The sequence below is a fragment of the Manis pentadactyla genome, chromosome 7, assembly GCF_030020395.1.
Source record: "Manis pentadactyla isolate mManPen7 chromosome 7, mManPen7.hap1, whole genome shotgun sequence".
Taxonomy (NCBI): domain Eukaryota; kingdom Metazoa; phylum Chordata; class Mammalia; order Pholidota; family Manidae; genus Manis; species Manis pentadactyla.
In genome coordinates, this window is record NC_080025.1 from 68,722,605 (window position 1) to 68,746,021 (window position 23,417).

Sequence of the window (23,417 nt, forward strand, 5' to 3'; positions counted from 1 at the left end):
GTATCTACTACTGCCCATTGCTCTGTTCCTTGGAGCTGGTAGTCTCTGTCCTTTCAGAAGAATGGAAATACAGTATAAAGCAATGAGAGCTTAAGGGAGATCTTATCAATAATCCTGTTTGACTCACGTTACAATTCAGTGAGGTCTAGGACAGTTAAATGGGCTTCACAAAATCAGTTTACCCTTAGCAGCAGATCATAGCAACAGTGAATATCCTCACTCAGCCAAGAAGCCCCTCCACGTGAGGGGAAGGCTAAGGATCCAATAATCCCTGTTCCTATTTGAAATAAAGGTTTGTTCTGAAAAGAATTCTTTGTATCAACCTTTTGGTGTCCTAATACAACTGTGCATTCATCCTGAAGAAACATGTGACCTGATAGTCTACATTCTTCCTCTTCACCCCAAAAAGGAAGGGAGTGGTTAGTCACATTGAATCTAATAAATTTAGAATTAATCAACATAGATTTCCTCAATGTTTGACTGTTAAATGAACAAGATCCCATATCCCTGAAATCCTGTATTTATTGCCAGAAATCCTGAACTGGGTGGAGCTGACAGTTCCTCCCACAAGAAGACTACATAGCTAAAAAATGGCTTCCCACACCCTTTAAAGAACACTTCACAGGAAGATTTTTTTTTAAAGAAGAAAATCAAGGTTATTAAAGGCAGAAATCATAGGGTAAAAAAAAAATAATCACCTTTGAGGAAAGTACATTTCCAACCTACTCCAACCTAAGGAGTAAAATTCCTCAGCAGGGAAAGCTTACAACCAAACATGCATCCAGATCAAAACCTAATCACCTTTACCTACCACTCCAGGATATTCAGCACAAATTCTTGCCCCACCCACTACTCTTTTTCCTCAGGGAAATAGCCCTTATATTAGTAGGGCTGTTCTGAAGTTTCTTGAAATATGGCCACATCTCCAGTGTATTTTCTGCAAAGCTGTCTCAGTAAAGAAGTAAAGGAGTGTTTATTCCAGCCTTCCCCATAAATTCAGTCTTTCTCCCTTCATTTCTGAATTCCCAGGGCTTTCATGCTGACTGTTAGTATCCAAAGATTCCTTCTATGGAATTCCTTCTTCCCATATTTTCCAAAAATAATTTGGCTTCCCTAACCATTCCTCCCCCAAAAAAGCCTGTTCTCAGTTTGGGTCAGGAATTGAGTAAAGGGAGCAAGCTGTTTGTTCCAAAATGAAGATTAGTCCCTAATGCAGCTCACTGAGTGAGTCCTTTTGGCTCTCTGTGAACCTGTGTTTGCTTCTCCAGTTTTTGGTCCAAGACAAGGCACCAATTCTTTCTTGGATTCAATCTTTGGAAAGTTAAGTCATCTTAAATTGGCCCCACCAGACTTTCAGTTGGTTTTCTGAAGCTTGAGATCATATGGAAAGATTTTTGGTTACTCACCTCCACCTATCAAAATACCAATTATTCTCTGTTTATGTACATTTAGTCTCCATACCAGACTTCTCAAAACAATACCAAATATATAAAGAAAGTATATTCTTCAAACCTAAAATCCATACAAAAGACTACTTCTAAATCATACGTGTATATTATCACTGTACTTTCCTAGGTGAGAAGTCCAACCCTAACTGTTTTTTTTCTGCAAATGCAAGTCTAAACAGAAAGAAAAAAAGAAATCACATTCTCATTTGCTCTTCAGCAATGGAATGTTGGAGATCATTCTGTTAATTAGGTCTCAGAATATTATCTTTGTCAATAATAAATCAGATGATGCACTACAGGGAAAGATAATTTAGAAACGAATAAAGTATACTATATCATTAGAGCTACGTTCTTGCCAGGACAGGATGTGGAGTAGGAGTGTGCAATTTTACACTGTGCATTTCCATCTATATCCATGCTTTTAAATCATAGGTTTATTCTTATTTGGCCAGCTTTCAATAGTAGATGCTTTATATAATCCATCACATGTGAGACTTATAATTTATTGTTATGAATCCTTTTAAATTCTTACTCTGAGTAAGAATGAGTGCTTTTAAATTCTCAAAAGCTTTGCTATGATAATTTTTCCTATTGACCTATTAAAAAATGGCTAACATTATAAATATCTAGGACATTTCCAGAACAACAATGCCACAATAGAACAAACTTGCTCAGAAATAGTTGAGAGAATTTTTCTGGGGAAGATTAATTCTACTTTGACAATTATTTTTTCAACTCCTTTCAATGTATTGAGAATTTCTCCCTTTTTACATCCTAAGGAATGGTGAAAATCAAAACAAATGTCACAAGTGAATGTGGATTTGTTTTCAATCAAGTATGTGAATTTAACTTTTAAAAAATCAGCTAATACACCATCTACTGTTGATTCTAAGTAGCAAGACAGTGTCTTTAGCCATACCACCCTGAACACTCCAGATCTCGTCTAAATAGCAAGACAAATATGATGAGCAAATAATTCCTCAAGCTAAGATCACCACAAATTAATGGATAAAGAAAAGAATTATGAGAATAACTTAAAAGAGAACAATATTTTATAACAATAGTACTTTTAAAATTAATTCTATAAATCAAAATTAGATATATGCATATCAAAAAGTAACGTGAGACTCTTATGTCAACTCTTTCCCTCCAACCAAGCTCCTAACATAACCATTTTTATGAAAGATGTATTCAATGGTTCCATTACTATTGCAAGGTAAATATTCTCCCCTACTTAGAAAAGTAGTGTTCTCTGATTATGCTTTCTTGAAAAAAAATGTAGCTTTTATTAATAATTTCCCAACTGTGTTACTTACTTGGTTTTCAGATCGTGATCAAATATTTTCAAGCTTCCTGAAAAATGCCTCCATACAATTTTCAAATGGAATTCTGCCCGATTTTTGTTTATTTTTCTCCTGAATTCATTTCTCCTAAGACCTTTCTTCCTTTTCATAAAATCTGGACTGTCTATTCTCTAGCCTAAGGAACAGCTTTCTCAAACTTCCTTCTCTCTCTCTCCTAATATGAATCTCCTATTTCCTGGATCCCATGTCTTCCCCCTTGATTTGTTTTGTTATTTTGGTGAGCACATCTTTAAGATCTTCCTAAGAAAGGGTGACCAAGACTTAAATTTTTGAAACTTTCATGTATGAAAATGTCTGACTTACCTTTTGATAGTTGGGCTAACTATAGAATTTAATTGGGCTGAATAGCATTCACCCTCAGGAATCAAAGGCATTTATATACTATCTTCTGGCTTCCAAAGTCACGGCTGAGCAGTCTCATTGCCATCCACATCCAAAACCTTTGAATGTGTCTTCTATTTTTCCTGGAAGTTATTTCAATCACCTCCTCAACTCTTGCTACTATAAAATTTCAAATAATAGGCCTATGTCTTTTAAATATTTATTTATCATGCTGGGCACTCAGAGTGACATCTGATGTATAATTTAATTTCCACTGGTTTGGGAAAATTTCAGTTAGGCTTTTCATTCAGAACAAACAGTATCTCAATAATCTGTAGAACTTTTCTCTAGATCTTCTCCAAGAAAGGGCCCAAGGAGGTTAGTCGCTTTTCCCAAGTCGTAGTTCAGAACTTCCAATAGCCTGCCTGGTATAGCCCCTCCCACCACCATCACTTCTCCTACTGATTTTAATGACTTTAATGGCATGACCTCACCCTCAGGCTCAAAATACCAGAATCATTTTGAGTTTTTCTTCCTTTTTCCCTTACTCTTTTCCCCTTATTTATATAATTGTGCCTCTAAGTCTATTTCACATCCCTTACTCCAAAATCAGCTAAATTTTGAAATCTTACAGATTCTATCATGCAAATTTTCTATTCTTCCTTCTCAAATATTTATTACTATTGTGAGCCAGGCTAAGATCCATATTACTAACTACTTCTCTAAATTACTAAAACAGTCTCATAAACAACCTTGCTTTATGTCTCTCTTCCTTGCCAATCTCTACCACATGATGCTGCTTATTCCATCTTTTCTCCTCGAATGACAATTAAATTAGATCAATTTCACGATCAAAATCATCCAATGCCAACATATACTTCATTCAGTAAAGTCTAAGTTTCCTTCAACATTCAAAGCTCAATTTCATACTCAACCTTCTCTGAAATTCTTTTAAATGTTTGGTTTTATTTACCCTAATCCTATGGCATTACTCTTTCTGCAGTAATTTTGGCACTGAAATAGATGAGAAGCCCTTGCAAATTAGAATAATGTCTAAATAATTCATCACCACTCTTTGTACATAAGAAGTCTAATAAACATTTAAATAATGATTTTTCAAACTAGTGATTCATGTTTGCATTGTTTTATCTACCTTCCATCTAAATCAGGATTTATTACAGACTTGTTAATAATTTAGAGAGGCGAAATGTGCCATTTGGACACCCAGTTGTGGCTCTAATGCTTTCTTTGCAGTTACAAGTTACTCCTGTTATGATCTCCAAATGCTCCTGTATGGGAGGGAGAGGCAGGCAAAGGAGAGGGGAGTTGAAACAGAACACTCTAGAGCAGTGTTCCGCAGGATTTAACACACATTCAAATCAGCTTGTTCAAATATGGATTTGCATTCAGAAGTCTGGGAGGGTTCCACTGCATTTAAGGGCTAGCTATACTCTTTCCTTCACCACACTAGAGTTTCTCTCAGACCTTTAAATCAAGGCATGTATTAATTCATGCAAGATGGCCAAATTATTAATTTTTTTCATTTACAATTGTACACTGGTCAAATATGTACATCCTAACTTATTCAAACTTAAATTAAGTTTTAACTAACTTAATTGCATAAGTGGTAAGTGACCTGCTTAGTTTCAGCTAGTGATATATAACTTCTCAGTTTTCTCATACACAGAAAGGAAATACATTCATTTAATATTTATTAGCCTGGAAGGAAGATGCAAGGATGACAAGCTATGATTTATTACTGACTTTCAAGGAAATTTCCTGTTATCTATGGCTGTAGAAATTCTACCCAAGATGCTTAAATATAATTACATTTTTAAAGGCCTTCAATTTATACTTCAATTAATTCAATAGTATATTATGTTTGGTCTCTGAGGCCTGTCAACATCAATTTTGTGCTTTATAACATACAAAAAGCTTTTCCCTTTATTAAATAATTTGATTCTCAAGGAGAACCAGAAAAATTATTACTAATTTCCAGATTTCAAAAAACCTGGACTCAGAAAGAGCAAATAACCTTTCTAATGTTACATGGACAGTACATGTCAGAGAAAGAGCTAAAACTTATCTAGGCCTGCCAACTCTAAGCCCCATCATCCATTACAGCTATATTTTATATTTTAAGATAAAGCATTACTTAGGAAAAAAAATTCATTTTCATAACAACTGTATTTATGCTTTTACAAAATATACCCACATACAAGTTCAGTTCTATTGCTTCTTCTACGTCACTATTCCATTAGGATTACTGAAACATTTATCTTTTTTCCTAGACTGTGTCTGACTCACTGTAGCTTCAGTTAAACAAACCTCTTTATGAGTATCTTTCTTTATAAGTAAAAAGCATTTTAGTTCTAATTTATGTCTCTTTTTAATTAATACGATTAAATCAGCATATTAAAAGAGCTCTTACAAAAATTCAAAACGCGTATTGCTCATTCTTAAGAAACAGAGAGGCATTTGTCAAATTTTGTTTACAAAAAACCCTGATGACATTACGTAAGAATGCCCTTACATCTATATTCTTATGTATATATTGAAAAGAATCTTACTGTAAAATTCCTTCAATAAGACTGAAGGAATTAGAGCCAAATTTTAGGGTAAGTGAAGTCATAAAACAAGGGGTTACATATAAAATTTTTTATCTCAATAGTTTATAGTATAGTATAGTAAAACAAGAACATTCAAGATGTGTTCAAAAAGAACTTTTCTAACTAGAATATAGTTGACTGGATTTAATACTGGAAAAAAAATGCCTTTACGTAAAGCTATGCATCTTCTCAAGCCCCTTTTCCATATTTATAACCAGACATAACTGAAGTGTCTCATGAGCTTGCTCTCTTTCACCTTGCCAGGAAGACACTGCTGACCCCACTTGTAGACCTCAGTGATTTTTATATATCTTCTTAATTCCAGGAATGCTTTTTGTATGATACTTGTATGGCAATATTACATCATATGTTACTTATATTATTATGTAACTTCTACCACTCTGTCAATCTCCAAGGATCAATAAAAATTATTATTAAATAATAGGATTGGATACAGGCAGGTTTTAGTACAAATACTAATTTAAGCAGGAGACTTGTATTAGTTTTGTGATTATCTACTTTTATGACCCTGAGATTTTTATTTGATCTTTCTGGGATTTTATTTTCAAATTCTTATATATAAATTTTCTAAACATACATAGTCCTTACAACCTGTATCACTATATCAAACATATTCCTCCTTGAATATATTTTATATCTGTTTAACCTTCCTTTTCATATAGAAAATAGTTGATAATGCTAATGAACCAAATAATAGTTTATATGCAAAATAAGCCACTTTTATTAACATATGTTCTAACAGTAGCTTGCTTTTATAGAAAAAATGGAATTTCATCAATACTTTCTTCTATAGAACATGGATGATCTCATATTTCCCCTGAATCATCAATTATTTCTATCCTAGATTACTTCAGTTAGCACATAAATATACATAATTAAGCTCATGAGAAAAAACAAAGTCTCTTCATCTCATTGTTCTTCCAGCTGTTACTGCCCATGTCTCCATTACAGGGAAATTCCTGAGCAAAGAATTATCTATAATTGTTTCCAGTCCCTGAGCCCATGCTCTTAAGAATCCATCCTAATTGTGCTGGCTCCTACACTCAAAGACACTTCCCTTTTCAAGGTGAACAATCAACTTTTGTTGTTAAATTTAATGTTGATTTTTACTCATCATCTTTCATGACACATTAGCTAAATATGACAGTGCTGATAATCCCTTTTCCTACTTTCTTCGTTTAACTTCCTCTATTCTACAACTTCTGATTTTTCTCCTACCCAGGCACTTCTTTTCAGCTCACTTTGGTGCGCATTCCTCCTGTCTCTAATCTCCTGACTTGAGAATATCCCAGAACTCAATCCTTTGAATTCTTCTGTATCCCTTAGTTATCTAACAGAGTCTCAAGAATTTGAAAGTTTCTATATGCCAGCTGTCAAATTCATATCTCCAAGTGACATCTCCCATAAACCCCAGAAAAGATATACTTAAATGCCTTCTTGGCATCTGACTTAGGTATCTAATTAGTCTCTTAAACAAATATGTGCACTTGGTCTTCTAAAACCAACTTCTTTCGCAATCTTTACCATTTCAATTAATGGTAACTCTATTCTGAGATCCAAAACAAACAAACATGGAGTCAGATTTGACTTCTCTCTCATTTCTTATCCAAGCCACCAACAAATCCTGCTGGTTCTACCTTCATATACTCTTCACCTAATCAAAAATTCTCCAGTAGGTTCCCTAACACTCAGACTAAAAGCGAAAACTTTAAAAATGGCAAAAGTGGAAGGATCTAATCCTTTTTCCCTCCTATTAACTCTCTGATTTAATCAATCTTCTTTCCCTTTCCCACTATTTTTTAGCCATACCATCTTCTTTAGGAGCCTGGAATATGCCAGATAACTTTTTCATCTTAGAACCTTTGCACTTATTGTTCCTTCTGAAAAAAAAAAAATTCTTTCCCAAATACCTGCATGACAGGAAACAGTAATTTCCTTAAGTATTTGTGAAAAATCAGCCTCAGGGAGCTCTTCCCTGACCTCCATATTTGACATGCCTCCACTATTCTCTAGCCAACTTTCCTGATTCATTTTTCTCCATAGTACTTATCACCTTCTATCTTGCTAAGTAGTAGGTATGGTCTGACTTTCCATAGCAGAATATAAACTACATAATGATAGGGATTTTTGCCTCTTCTATTTGTTGATATATCCCCTCGTTGCTAGAATGAGGCCAGAACATAGTGGGTATTCAGAAACTTTTTATTTATCTTGAATATCACATACAAAATAAAATTATCCTTGAACTCTTGAACCTACAGAAAACCAACTGCATAGACTCAGTTTGGAGAAAATATGTCAGGAAATTAGTGAGTCCATTCAAACATGGCACATTCACCAAAATTAAATCATCAATGACTTGTTTTATAGAAAAAATATATGGAAATTATTACTATAAGATTGATAATGCTTCTTTACTAAGTACTTAGAGGGAGGTATTCAGGGTAAGCCATCTTCTTTTCTCATGAGTTAGATAAAAAATGCCCATTTTAAATGTTATCATGTAGTCTGAAATGACTATATGAATGTAGTCATGAAAGATGTTATGATTCATTTTAACCCACTGTGTGGGCTACCAACCACTCAAAGACACTACTTTTATCAATTTCAATAATAAAACCTTTTTAACTGTAAAAGCTGGTTAACTACTAGAAGACCACAAAGGTGAAAATACTGGAAAGTATCTTCAATAAATTCACAATCTGTGGGTGGTACTTGACTAAGGGAAACTAACTTCCAGTAGGAAATGCTTTGGGAATAAACAGGAGTATTTTAATATGTTACAAAATAATATGTATTATTTTCCAAACTTGTTTATATAGGGACATCTTTGTTCTGGGAACAACCATTAACATGTAGCAAGATAATAATGTTAAACAAAAAATAACTGATAGCATTTATAAAAGGATTATTATGCCAAGTACAGTTTTAGGTGCTTTATATGGATCAAGATACCTCACAACAACCTTATTAGAAGTATATAATTAATTCATTTATTTCTGTTAGATTACTACATTATGAATAAGAAAACTATAGCACAGAAAATAAATATCCAAATATCTCACAACTAATATCAGCAGTTAAAACCTAAGCAGTTTGGCTTCAGGACCTGCTTTCTTCACTGTTGTATCATACTGAATCAAAATAAATAAGATTATTCAAATAAAATAATTTAGATGAGTCAAACAGCCATGTATCTCTGAGACACATGCCACATTTCATTGCTAAAGAGGGTAGTTTGTAAATAAAGAAAAATATATAGATTTATCCACTGATTTCTCAGAAAATCACAAAAAAACAAAGAATCACTCTATCAAATACATTAATGTTTAATTAAAGAATAGATAAATATTTTAAAGATGATTTCAAGTTTCTTATACGAAAATAAATATAAGTTACAGAAGAGCAAAATATAATTAGTACTATTGATACTTATTGAAAACAGCATACTGCCAAAAAGTAATTGGTATTTGTGTCCCTAAATATATAATGTTTCTCTCAAGGGCAAAAGGAGGCAAGAGCATGGGTCCTGAACTAGACAGATAAAAACATGTAACTTAGTTCTGTCACTTAATAGCTTTTTGCTTTGGGGCAAGGCCTTCAGGCCCTCAACTTCATGTTTCTTATCTATAAAATGGGTATCACAACAATGATTTTCAGTGTGTCGTAAAACAGACACATTAATGTCTAAGTAGGAAACTTGGACCCAGTCTCTCTCTTGCTTTATACCCTTCATAGCACTTCCCACTGTTTGAAATGATATTAATGTTTGCTTATCTGTTCATTGTCTGTCTCCATCTGAAAAAGAAATTCAAAGGGGAGAGTGACTTTTCTCTGACCTAGGACAGTACCAGTACATAGTAGTTGCTCAATAAATATTTGCAGAATGTGTAAATATATGGTAACTATTACTTGGGTTAGTTTCTTTCCTGATGTCTTAATATGTGTGGATTCAATGTTGAATAGCTGGGAATTTGCAGGATTATTGTGATTCTTTGAGATAGCAAGAGGTTTTGTTGGGAAAATATTCAAATGGAATTGGTAGCTGAATTTTTGTTGTGCCAGACTCAAAAGGATGTAGTAAGAAAACAGACCACATATATATATGTATATATATATATATATATATATATATATATACACACATATATATGTATATGTATATGTGTATATATATATGTAATGTATATCATAAGCCAACCAAATGTAAGTTAATAGTAAAATCTAAAAATATCAAAGGAAAAAAATAAATAAAAGAGCAAAGGAAAATGAAAGGTTAAAGAGAATATGCAAAAAAGATGAAAGAAACTATAATTTATTGTAAGGGATGAATCTTTGTATTCTGGTTAATTTTCATTTTCCCTTCCTTTTCTAACGTTCTTGTCCAATCCCTCTTTAGCTATGTTTCCCATCGCATTTTCAGGAGTTTTCCAAACAAATAACATTGCAGATACTAATGATTCCTGGATATAAATATCCTTAACTCCTGTGAGTTCCTTCATGATGATCATGAGATAATGTTTAAATTGTTACAAGATTAAAGTAGGTCATCTCTAAAAAATTACTTTTACTCCATCTGCAGTATAAACTGTAAAAGTCACTGTGAGAAGCCCTACCTGGTAGAGAAAAATATATAAAATAACCGTATAACACAAAATTCAGAAATATAGAACATCCTGATCTCCAAGGTTCTTTCCCCTTGTTACTCAAAAAACAGATTTAGTAAGCATAACTGTGTATACAATTTCAAAACACACAACTGAAGGGAAATCTTTTTACCCAAAAATAGAATGAAACAAGCTCTTGTGGATTCAGAGGTTCAAAGCTAAGTCTTTATCAAAGAGCATTCTTTGGATAAAATGGTTATTATATTTCTGTTGGCCTTTCAGAAATCCCTCAGAACAATCTTGCAGCTGTTCGAAGTAGCTAACTCTATTGATGCTGGCTGCGTCTCTGGTCAGCACCTAAGAGAGCATGATTTATGGAAAGCCAAGAAAGCAAAGCTGATTTTGTGCCTATAGAAATTAAATACTATTGAAAACAAAATTAATTTTTCATTTTGGCTTCTTATTCTAACCTCATCTTCTGGCTGTGCTTTAGTGCTCAAGTATGAACTGTCAGGCTCTCCGAAAACTATAGAAGCAATGAGTGGTACTAACCAATCTCAACTCGTTAGTCAGGTAGCAAGAGAAAGAAGATGCCCAAGTAGAGTCACGGTCATTATCTCGGAGGTAGAAATGTGGTATACAAAAAATTTCCTCACCATATCTCCAAATTAGCAGTAATTTTTTATGTCATAACTTTATTCAGAAATAGGTCACTTTTTTAAAGTATTATGTGAGGATTGGACTATTTTCCTTCTAAACTATCAGATATGGTATAGAAGAGGTAGACAGGGAAAACAGGGAAATTCTTATTAGTGGATGGCATATTCATAGTGTTGAACAGAATATTTCCAAAGTTGCTCTGTTATTAGCATACAATCTGGAAATGAATGGCCAATAGCAGCCATGGGGAGATGATGAGTGTGTGTGTGTGTGTGTCTAGGGAAAGTGGGATGGGAGATTGCTGTAATACCTTGCATTCAGTATTTGCTAATGCTTACCAGTCTTTGACATATAGATAACCTACCTATATTTAATAAAAACCTAAAAGTATAACATTTAGAGAGTATACTGAATGTAAGAACCATCAAAAGAATAGCTCTTATTAAATTCTTATTTAATCCAACACTTACATGCCAGTTCTCCTTTTATATTAACACTAGGTGCTAAGAAGAGTGACAATCTATGGAAAGATAAATAAAACAAGATTTTATACTCTGATAGAGTTAATTCCAAGTCCAAAACCATACATTCTCTCTCTCTCTCACACACACACACATGTCCTCTAAGAATACACTAATCAGGAGCAGCTACATGGAATTAATGTTTTTCTCTTTTTGGGGATTGATTTGTTATTTCAGATGATCAACTTACCACGTCTGAGTTAGCATATTACAATCTCTTGTATGAAATTTGTATTATGAACACAAATTATCACATAAATTTATCCAAAAGGCATAAAAATCCCACAAGACTGCAAATCTCTTTTGCTTACCCAGTGATCTTAAATAGAGCATGTACCCTTGTTCAAGTCTATTTAATTTTGGCAATTGAAAATCACATATTCAGTTAGTCAAGTATCAGCATGATGCTTCTGTAAACTTTAAAGTTCACTGTGGTACATAAGCACCAAAAGGGAAGAACTACTATGTCTAAGGTCTGAGAAATAAGATTAGGCACCCAGGCTCCATGCAGCATGAGGCTGACTCAGGAGCTGAGCTAGGAATTAATTTAAGATCTTGGAAATTCCTCAATTTCTCAGTACTTCAGTATCTTCATATAAAGAAAGGGGAGGAGGAAATGGCAATTCACACAGAAGACCACTGTTTTTACCATAAGGGACCCTCAGTGACTAACAACAACTATTAAAGTTTCTTTTTCAAGTTGGATTTGTTTTGCATTGTTCACATAGAGCAAGTCAATACTCTTGTTTTTCACTCTATCATAGAAACCAGATAAAGTTTCCTTTTTTTTCTTCAGCCCTTTGATTTTCAAATTTTCTATATCTCTTTGTATTGTTTGGCTTTTAATACATGTTTTCTATTTTTTTATGATAATTTTGAATACAGGCAAATAAACAAATCTTACCTGCAATATGATGTGTACTGAAAAATCCATACACTTGGGTGATCCACATCCCTATCAGGATAGAGTACATTTCCATAATCCCAGAAAGTTACCTCTCATAACCCTTCCCAGTCAATCCTCCCCTCAACTGTGCAAAGGCAATACTTTGATTTTTTTTTAACTTTAAATTGGTTTTATCTGTTCTAGAAAATAAAAACTCAAAACAACATGTTGCCTTAATTCTTCAATTCATGAGATATAAATTCCAAACAAATATGAACATATGAAATGTGTAATGGGTGTAAGGTTGGAGGCACCGGAGGGAGGGGTGAGCACGTCGGACACTGATGATGTGCCTAAGTCCCCGGGAGTTGCCCCTCCCATATCAGACACTGATGACGTGCCGAAGTTCCCAGCTGTTGCCCCCTCCCAACCTGAAAAATGTGCCTTAGGCTAGCCAATTCTCCCGCCCCTGTAAATCTAAGCTCTGCCTCCCCCTACCTTCTTTAAAAACTCCCCACCTGCCTTGTTGCGCACGGCTTCCCCGGCCTGTAACTAGCCAGATGGGGGAACATCACAAGGGATTGTGCTCAAATTAACTGCCTGGCCCTTTGTTGCCTCTCGTTGCCTGCTTATTTTGGTTAGAATTTATCTCACAATGGGTATAATATGCTAATTCCACTTCTACTTACATGTGACATCAAATTTGCTTTTGTTATACTTAATTTGAGCTGGAAATATTGTCTTAAATATCTGAGGATTTTAAAACTGCCAGAATAATTTTTACCTGCCAAGGTCAGAATAAAGAAGTCTGAGTTCCTTACATTCCTTTCACTATCTAAGGTATTAAACAAAACAAAGTATATTATAGAAAACGAAAGAAATAAATCTTTGAGCATGAAACTTGTAATATTCTTTCTTTCCCTATCTATTTACACATACCCACATATATATATACACATATACACACAAGATGATTAATTATAACTCATATAAACTTTGCTCTCATGTTAAAGTTAAAAACAGCTTACACTTTTTTTAGTTTTTTCATCTATTCTTTCTTTTTTAATAAAATCTATATGCTTAATGTCATAATGGTGTTTTAGTGTACTAATTCTTTTTTGAAGATATCTTACTGTGCATAAAAAAGCATCGTCTCTACCTAGGCATAAAAATCCGCAGCAGCTTTATGGAATTAATGTTTTTCTATTTTTATGGATTGATTTGTTTTAATACAAAAGTGATTATAATTTATAGGCCAAAATTTCCTTATTATGCTAATCAGTAGTTGATCATTGTAAATAATGGGCTGAAAAGTGTCCATAAACAGTTTGGGCATCTATTCTCACAAAAATAATAAATAATTGGGCTTTGTGTTCTATAATAATATTTTTATTAACTGATGCCAATATTATAAATATTTCACTGAAGTCAGCATGCATTTCTGAAAAAAAAGAAATACAGTAATCGAAAGACAATCTGAAAACATTTACACATTTACCTTTGTAAGTTAGCTTGAGCCGTGGAATATTTTGCTTGTAAGTTCCAGTGACTGGAAGAAACAGCAAGGTCATACTTAGCATCATCAAGGCATGAAAAAGGTGAACAGCATGGCTTCTGGACTTTGGTCTCTTATCTTTATTAGCATTCATGATGACAACAATGTCCTCTTTCAAACACTGTTAATCTAAAAAATAAGAAAGAACTATTAATATTGTTTAATAAATTATAATTTTTTAATGTGTATAGATTTTGAAAAATAATTGCTTGTCCTCTCTTGTGCTGCTCTCACAAATTGTTGCAGAGGAGAAATTAATCAGATCTGAGTAATTAAGTTCAGATCTGCCTTTACTTAGATGTAGAGATGACTGCATAACTAAAATTTCATCTATTTATGTTAAATAGCATCTGGTCCTCTACTGAAATTGTTTTTTTTAATGCAAATGTAGGAGGAACTGACTCCTTCTGTAACTTGATGAATTCTTTGAGTAGATAAGAATACTGGTAGAAACCTCTTCCTTCCCTATATCACCCCAAGGAAAGCTCCCTAAGCAAAAAACTAATAAAAGCTACCATTGTCAGGGAGTTCTTCTCTTGTTTCTGACTTAAAAGGTATTTTAGAAGTCCACCTAAAATAGGGAAAATTGGACACGATCAGGTCAGGGCCTCGACTACAGATTTTAGGCCTGGGACAATGCAATCTTACCTTATGCCATACCAAATACAATTATGTTATGTTATTCCTATATAATTACCTATATACTATTCCACACAAGGCAACACTGAATAGAAAAACAAATAGTAAAATAGAGGGGTTTCTAATAGGGAGGAAGTGGTTATTAACTAGGTTGCCATAAATAAGCTGCTTTAGTTGTCTTTGTTAAGACATGGAATAAATCAAACACATACTTCAAACCAAGCCTGGTAGTAATAATTACAAATTATATTCATTGAGTATTTATATGCACCATATACTTTTAAAAAGTGCTTTATTACTTAAATGACTTAATGCTGTTAGATTAATTAAACAAGAAGCCCATTAGACTGATTTGGCTCTAATGCTGTGGTGGCCTGATTATGCAAACCAAAATCTAAGCCTGTAAATACCTCCAAGTAACAAAATCAGAATGCTAAGGAAAACTAATCACCAATGGCCAACTTGACTTTAAGTTGCAGCCTGTCCTTTCTTGGCTTCAGCACTTTGTCTTCCTTCCTTTTCGTCAGCACTGTTTTATGTTAAGTCTTTCCCCAGGCTTCTGACGGCAAGGCACTCCTAATCGCTTCTGGATGGGCATTATGACTGCAATCCATTTTTGCTACAACTACCATTATTAAAAGATAGATTGAGGCATATTAAAAATTACACATCTTTTAATAATGCTAATTAATGGCAGCCATAAAGGAAAAGTAATTATTTACCCCATTTCACAGACCAGGAAACTGAGGTAGAGAGTTATAGTTCTCCCAAGGTCATATGGTAAGTAAGAGGTAGACTAAAACATTACTAAGGTCAGGACCATAGCAGAGTTGGCCTTCTTAACCACTAAGTCTTTGGGTGCTTTTTATTACAACAGAATCAAGGGATCTTGAGGTCTTGATGAAATCTTCAGCTTCTCTTCTTTCTCCACACAGTTATTGCTGTCTTTCTAAGAAACAGCCCACAGAAAGTATCTTGCTATATTTATTTCCAGGAAGGATTTTAGATGTGGAACCTGCTTTAACTTTTATGCAAATAATTTCTGTACTTCCTTGGTGGTAGTTTCAGCCATGATAAAAAAGTGTTATACTTAAAGTAACTGTCTAATTATTTCATATCAAAATAAGTATTTTATGTGTACATGGCTTAGTTTAAAGAGAAGGTCTAATAAGAGTGAATTTTCTTATGAAGATCAACTCTTTATTAAAATTCCCATAGGCTTTGAATCAAGGTTCTAGTTAACTAAAACCTCAAAAGCTAAGATCAATCTATGAAAGTGAAATAAAATTTAGGAATATAGATTATTTTCATACATGACAACCATTTAAAGAATAAGGACAGACTACAAATTTATGTTGTTTCTTCATGAAATATTTCATAAAAAGAAAACCACAGGCCCAACAAGGAGTCACTTCTGCTAGGCCAGGTCACCACACTGGAGCTTACTGCTTTATCCTAAGTGAAGTCCCAACCTTCCCAGAAATGTAGTCTTTACAGTCAGTCAGGAATCTTCTGGTCAGCACCAATGAGATAATCTCCTACACAGTCCTCTCCTGCCTCCAAAAGATGAGGTAGTCTACAGGATTAGATCCCCTGATCCTCTCTCTAAGAAAGGGTGACCTTGCCTGAAGCAATCCTTTCTTTTCTTTTGCCAATAACTTCTTGCCCTACCCTCCTTCCTATAAAAACCGTCCATTTTGTACAGTTCCTCAGACCATCTCCCTACTTGCTTAGAGGAGATGCTGTCCAATTCATGACTCACTTAATAAAGCCAATTAGATCTTCAAATTAACTTTTGAAGATTTTTATTTAACAATAAACATGAATGCTTAATAAATTACATGTTCTCAATTACTTTAATTACCTCCAAAGATACCTATAGGAAGGACCAAACTGTTCTGTCTTACATATAATCTGTGCATATTTAATTCTTTGACTTAGAAGATTACTATATATGCAAATAGTCAAATTGATTTAGATAGTCATTTGAGTATATTGTGTTAAAAATGGCACATATCACATATTATGTTCATATTTACATGGTGTTTCTTGATGGTTTCACCTAATTTGAGAGAAAACAGAAATGTCCTGCTGACTAAAAATCTAGACCATCAATAGCCTTTTATGAAAATTTTAATTTTTAAAATTTCATTAATGCATATTATAAAATACTAATGAAGTCTTCTTTAACATATTTAAAATAAACTCTTGTAAAATAAACAATTGTGTTATTTCAAAGCTAGTAGTACAACATGTTTATGCTATTGGCACAAAACAGTCATGGTAGCTGGTCTACAGAAAAATGTACCAGGATTAGTCTTAAATTATATGAGTTTTGAATTACTCAGTCTTGTAAGAGATGCATCCTTGCAACATTTTCATTGACACACCAGTGAAAACAGATGTGTTCTTTGACTTATACATTATCCTTAAAAATGTATTGCTTTTATGCAAATAATACACACACACATACATACATATACATAGACATAGACATTTACATATGTATATGTATTTTATATAGTCATTTATATATTTTTAACAGTCATTATCACCATAGCTAACCAACGATTCACTAAGGTGAGGAAAAAGATAAAAATCTTGTTTGAGAGGAATAGTTGCATATATACAAATAATTTAGGCACTATGAAATATAATTCCTAAAATTGAGATATTTATGGGATGTTATGGAAAATTGATCAACTGAGTTATCATACAGGCTTAAGCAAGACAAGGATAGGTTCATGGAGACATGAGAAAGGAGAATGGAAAACAAAAGGAGACAACTCCAGACGACAAGTAAGCTAAAAGCACGATAGACTTTATTAGACTGCTATGAGAAGGGAGGAAAGCGTAGCAGGGTGGAAGAGTGAGGACACCAAAGAAGTTGACCTAACTCTTCAGTGTGCCTCGTGTCTGTTCCTGGGTCTTATTATGACTCTAACAATGCCAGTGCTCTGCACTGCCTTTGGTATTAGATCACATGTACTGGTTCCCACCACGGTCCTCAGTGTTTCCCTAGTTCCATTTGCCTGTTCCTTTCACTTTCTCTTATATCCACATGGTAGCAGAATATGGGCATCTAATTGCAGCAGATCCACAGCCCTGGCATACAAACATGTATTCTCCCACTACCCATATCCTCCCCCAAACGTGAAAGGTAAATTGACTGTAGAGATTAAGCAAATTAAATTTGTCATTAGGCTTGGTTTTTACAGCTTCTGGACATGTGAAATACTACTTTTTTTCATGACAGACAACAATGCATATAATATGAATGCATGTTTATGTACACAGGCAAAAGAGAGGAAACTTTCTATGTGCACATTTTATTAGGAATAATGACCTCAGTACAGGACCTTTCCTGGGAATTAACGATCAGTTGGGGTTAATGGCCCTTGCTGTATATTGAGATATCTACTCCTCCAACTGGTCATTAATCGCTAAGACATGCCCTGTGCCTCCAACACTATAAGTTAAGAAGATTGATGCCTTGGTTTTCAATGAACAGTAATCATACTGTTCCTTGTAACCCAACTCACTAATATTGTTAAGTAAGATAAAAAACAAAGCACTGCTTTCCGTGCTACTACGGCATTCTGAGAGGTGCCTACAAGGGCTGGTAGGTTTGTTAGCATTAAGGACAAAATCAAACAAAATCCTTAACTTGCTTCAACTTTATTTAAAAGTTTAAGCATTTTCCTACTGTAAAATAGTTGCTTTCTATAATCTGCTGCTCCCAGATCTTTGTTTGTCTTCCCAACAATCCTTTGAATTCAATAGCTAATCTTTTAATTGAGATTGTGAGTTAAACATATTAGCAACAACCCTCCACTAATCTATTGATATTTTACTATTTCCCAGGATGCGTATAAGTGTGTGTTTTTGTGTGTGTTGTGTATGCACACATGTGTGTACTGCATCTGGGAGGAATTATAGAGAGAAGTAGGTGTGATTTAACCTGAAGTGGGTGGATTTAGTGAATTGCATAGGTAATACTGCATGCTACTGTCTGTAACAAGCTCAACCTGGAGCCAATTAACTGCATGTAATCTATTGCAGATGTTTGCTGGAACAAACAGCACTCTTGGGGATCTTCAGATGTGGAGCCAATAGGGAGTATTCTGATTATGAGAGATTTTTTACACACTGTTCCACTAAATCAGAGATTCGAATGCATAATCTAACACTCAAGAAGGCCTCATGCCATTTCCCAAAGGAATACAAAGAGTCCACAACTTCACAGATGGATGATAACTTGTCAAAAATATTATTTGAAGAGCAAGAGATATAAAATTTTACATATGAACTTCATTGATTTACTTTATTTACTTACATCCATTTGTTCCAAAAGTTATTAAGGCAAGATAATATATAATTATGATGAAAAAATAGATTCTATCATAAGACAAGAATTAAAATACACATTAAGTCTTCACACGTGGAAACCTTGCACACTAACATTTAAGATTCTTTCTCAGGGATGTGTGTAAGTGTATGTGTATGTTGGGGAAGGGAAAAAAAGAGATCTTGATTTAACTTATAAAGAGCTATTTGTTCTTCATACCTTTATGATGCACAAAACATCACTTGAGAATTTTTTACCCAATTCAGGAGGCATGAGCAGTTATGACGACCCTCAAATTAAAGGTATAAACCCATTTTTACCTAATTGTAGCTCATATTTTTAGGTTATTGTTTGATTGGTTTTCCTGTATGGCACACAAGATTGGTGAACTATTTGTAAATTACTTTATGGTTCAGATATGGACAAAGAACCATACAGAAATTATGAAAGAAACTTGAGAGGCAATATAGGCAAACAAAGAGAAGCTTGTTGTTTGTAGACGGCTATCTTATATTCCATTGATCAAGTGTAGTGATACCAAAGCAGAATTCAAGTGGTATGTATGAACATCTACCAGAATGAAGTTTGGAATGCTAAAACTTTCATATATATTTAATCTCATTCTATCAATGCTAAAACTTTCATATATATTTAATCTCATTCTATCTAATCTTCTCTTTGTGTGCTTTCTAATATACATAATATCCTACTACTTTATTACAGTTGGGTATGCAATCACCACTCAAGTGTACAGCACTATTACCAATAAGTAGAACTTAAGGGCCGCAACCTTTGAAAAATTTTAACTGTCCATTAATGGACTTCATTGCCTTCAGATGTCATTAATTCTTCATCAGTTGATATATTTCCATGTAATCTGGAGGACCATGTGATTTTTCAGAGATCATGAAAAAGATACTTACATTTCATTAAACATTCATCTACTTCCTAACATCCTTACAATAGTGGTATTTCACTACTTACCAAACTAAACGTGAACATCATCAGTAATCCACTGTAACGTTGAGCTAAACTCTTTGTCAGTAAAGATAAAGTAGTTACATTTCTATTTTGCAGTGATTTAATAAACACAATGCTTACATTTCTAAAATACACTAAAAGTATATTGTTATAGAAATACCTGCTCAACAAAGCCCTACTATTACATCTTACTTGGATTTGCATGCCAATAACATATACAGATGTTATTAGTTGGCGATTAAAAATTTTATGAACCTACATATACAAAATCACTTATGTATGAGAAATAAGTTCCTATAGTAAATTTAAATCTTAACATGGGTTCAAACTGTATTTAATTTGGAATGTTAAGGTTGTAACTATTGGAACTAGTAGATAATTATGAACTATTAAATCATGATTTTAAGACGTATGACACAGAACAAATACAATAATTCTCTGTAAAACTCCCAACACTTTTAAATAAACAGACCAAGAAATCCAATCAAATTCACCAGCTAACTTTTTAATTTAAAAAAAGGTGAATAGACCTTGAACTTCGTATTCACCTAAATTCTCAGGAATGAATGTACTTTTGTGATCAAGACATTTAAGTTAAATGACTCCTGTTAGTGTTAAAGGAAAAAGATATGCTAAACACACTAACACTATTTGTTTCTTTCTTCACTACTTAATGAAACACCTTAGGGAAATAAACTTTTCTAGCAACAGGAGGCATTCCATCTGCATAGGGAGAAGAGTTTAAATAATTCACTTCATAAACATAGCACTATCTGGGAGTTAAAAGAGGCAGCATATAAAAGGAGCTTAGTGTCATATGCCAGAATTTAGGAACACAGTCATCACATCAGATTTGAATTTCATGATATTTGACCCAGCTTGGCTGCTAATTAATAATAAGATAAATAAAATAACACTTTTAATGCAATTAAACATAAATTCAATTAACGTTACTTTATTTTTATCATATTAAATTGAATAACTGGTGACTATGCAAATAAGGCAGCTTTTTCAACAAATAACTGTCCAGCATTTTTAGCAGTAATAGCGCTTTAATAATTATTGTTTACATTTCTAAGGATGTTGACATATACTAATGGATTTCATCTTTGTTAAGAATGTTTGCAATGCAAATGTTCCAATGTTTTTCCTGCTTTGTTTTGTTTGCACTTAACAGTTTTGATCTTGGCAAACGAGGAAACAGGCAAAGGTACAATCACTTGCCAAGGTCCCTTGGCAGGATCAGATGCGGGACCATGTGATTACATACATGGGGCTCCTTCTGCAATGCTACAGTGGTGGATCCCTAGGCAGAAGGTGGGGAGTGGAGAGGTTGGGTGTTAAGGAGCCTGCCCTGGGGTCCACTTTCTCCAGGGGGTGTCTTTGGAGATGGAGAAGGGCTTTCAACCCAGTGGCTGTGACAGTGGGCTTGTCCCCAACTCCCTCCCAGGCACTGTTCAATAGGACATGTATGATGAAGGCAAAACTCTGTATCTCTTTGTCTGTTATGGTAACTACCAGCCACACATGGCAACTGAACACTTGAGAGGCATGTAACCCAGAAACTGGACTTTAAATTTTATTAGTTTTTCACAAGTTTCAGTTTGTTGTTGGTTTTTTTCTTTTCATCTCTTTCTGATATACAGGTCAGGGCTAGTTTATGTATCCTAGAGTAGTAAAAGTAGTAATTACTAAGTAATAACTTTAGTTCTGGGACATAAATGTAAATAAGCACAGAACAGGTTAGGGGAGAAACTTATTCTTTTTGTCCCTGGTAAGAAAATCCAGGCACTGATTTAAAGAATTTATACAGCACAATTTACTTGTTCTGTGTTTCTGAATATAAAACTAAAATGGATTAATCCTAAAATTTTCCATTTTCTTTCCCCTTAACCTTGAGTATGAAGATGACAAAGGTGCTCTTTCCTTTATTTCTGTGGCATTGGAAACTGATTTTTACAAGCTAAAGAGGACTATTTCTTAATCATATAAGAACTATTTTTATTGTCACCATTTGTATTTCTAATTGTCTTTCTTAGGTGACTATTACAAAATAAGTTTGCACATTCTCATTGTCCAAGATGCAAGCCCAAAAAAGAACTGGGTTTCTGGAAGACAGTTATCCATAATGATGGAGGTCTGTGAATTTTGCCACAGATGGCCCAACAGCTACCACCAGAAAATCAAGAGTTTGCAAGACCCTGATCCAGTCAATGTTCTCACATTTAGTTTAGTTCTACTACTAAAACACTAAAAATTATTTTTAAAATAAAGTTTATAGCTTTTACAAACAAACCAATACGATCATTTTGAGTTTTGTATGCTTTTGTAAGAACATTAAGTTTCTTCTACCTGTATGTCTACATATAGATATAGGGAATCTGTATTTCCCATAGTTCCTGCAGGGTATGTCAAAAGTAGAGTAGCATGGTGATTAAGTATTCAGGCACAAAGCTCAGTTATGCCACTTACATCTTACCACATTTTAAATAGTAATAGTTACTATTAGTTGTAAGAAATAGTTGTATTAGTTGTATTATAAAACCATGATGTAAAGCACAATGCCATATCTAGTACATGGTTAAGTGATCAGTGAGTATTAGCCACTTAAGAATTACTGTATTTAATTTGTCTTAATTTTCTACTAGAATTCTTTTTAAATACAAAAGTAAATTATGGCTTTAAAAACATTTAATAATAACCTAAACACATGACAACAGTTTTTAAGGCCTGCAAAATGAAGTGGTCTCAGGAAAATATATAACATCCTATAGTATGAAGACAAATGGAAAAAATAATTACAGGATATCAGCAAAACAAACAAATGAACATGCAAGCAAACAAACTCAGTTCCTATGGTTTTAGAGTGGGCTCTCAGTGCTGGTTTGAATTTTGTTATGAAGGATAAGACACATTGTATCTGGAGTGCTTCCAATGCTACTTATTTAAATTAAATCATGGAATTTATCAAGAAAGGGAAAATACAAATACCCAGTGAAATAATATTTCACATAAAACCTTAACATAAAAATACAATAAACATTGCTGAGCATGTATTATAGTTGACTTGAAGGTTTTTACTTGTATTAAAAAGATTAAAAGGATTAGGTTTCTCTTGCTGTTTTCCAGAAAGGATCCTAGCTTTAAAGGGAGAAAGTAGGGAATTTACTAAATCTTTCTGCCTCAGGTAGGATAAGCAGAGGATTCCTAAATTGAGTATACAGCTATATATGGACATTTCCCCATTTTTACTTTTTATATATTTTTCTCTTAGAGGAAATGTCACATCACCTCTGTGTTGACTCAGAATTGAAATTAGCACTGTAGTTTGGATTTTAAAATACAGAATTCACTTTAAATAATCTCTCAGAATCCTCAATAATTAAGCTCATTTACTTTTTCATGTGTTACAGCAGCAGAGATAAAATTCTTGACTCTTCCAAGGGTTACAGAGCCT

At 33.8% G+C, this 23,417-nt stretch overlaps 1 protein-coding gene across 1 annotated transcript in view; it reads right to left on the reverse strand.

Annotated features, from left to right (window-relative positions):
• The window catches only part of SEMA3D (semaphorin 3D), a 186,486-nt gene that overhangs the window by 106,571 nt on the left and 56,498 nt on the right, over positions 1-23,417 (reverse strand). Inside the window, exon 2 of the mRNA XM_036931702.2 lies at positions 13,936-14,121. Coding sequence (XP_036787597.1) covers positions 13,936-14,086 — 151 coding nt within the window. The 5' untranslated portion in view covers positions 14,087-14,121. The remainder of the gene's footprint in view (positions 1-13,935; positions 14,122-23,417) is intronic.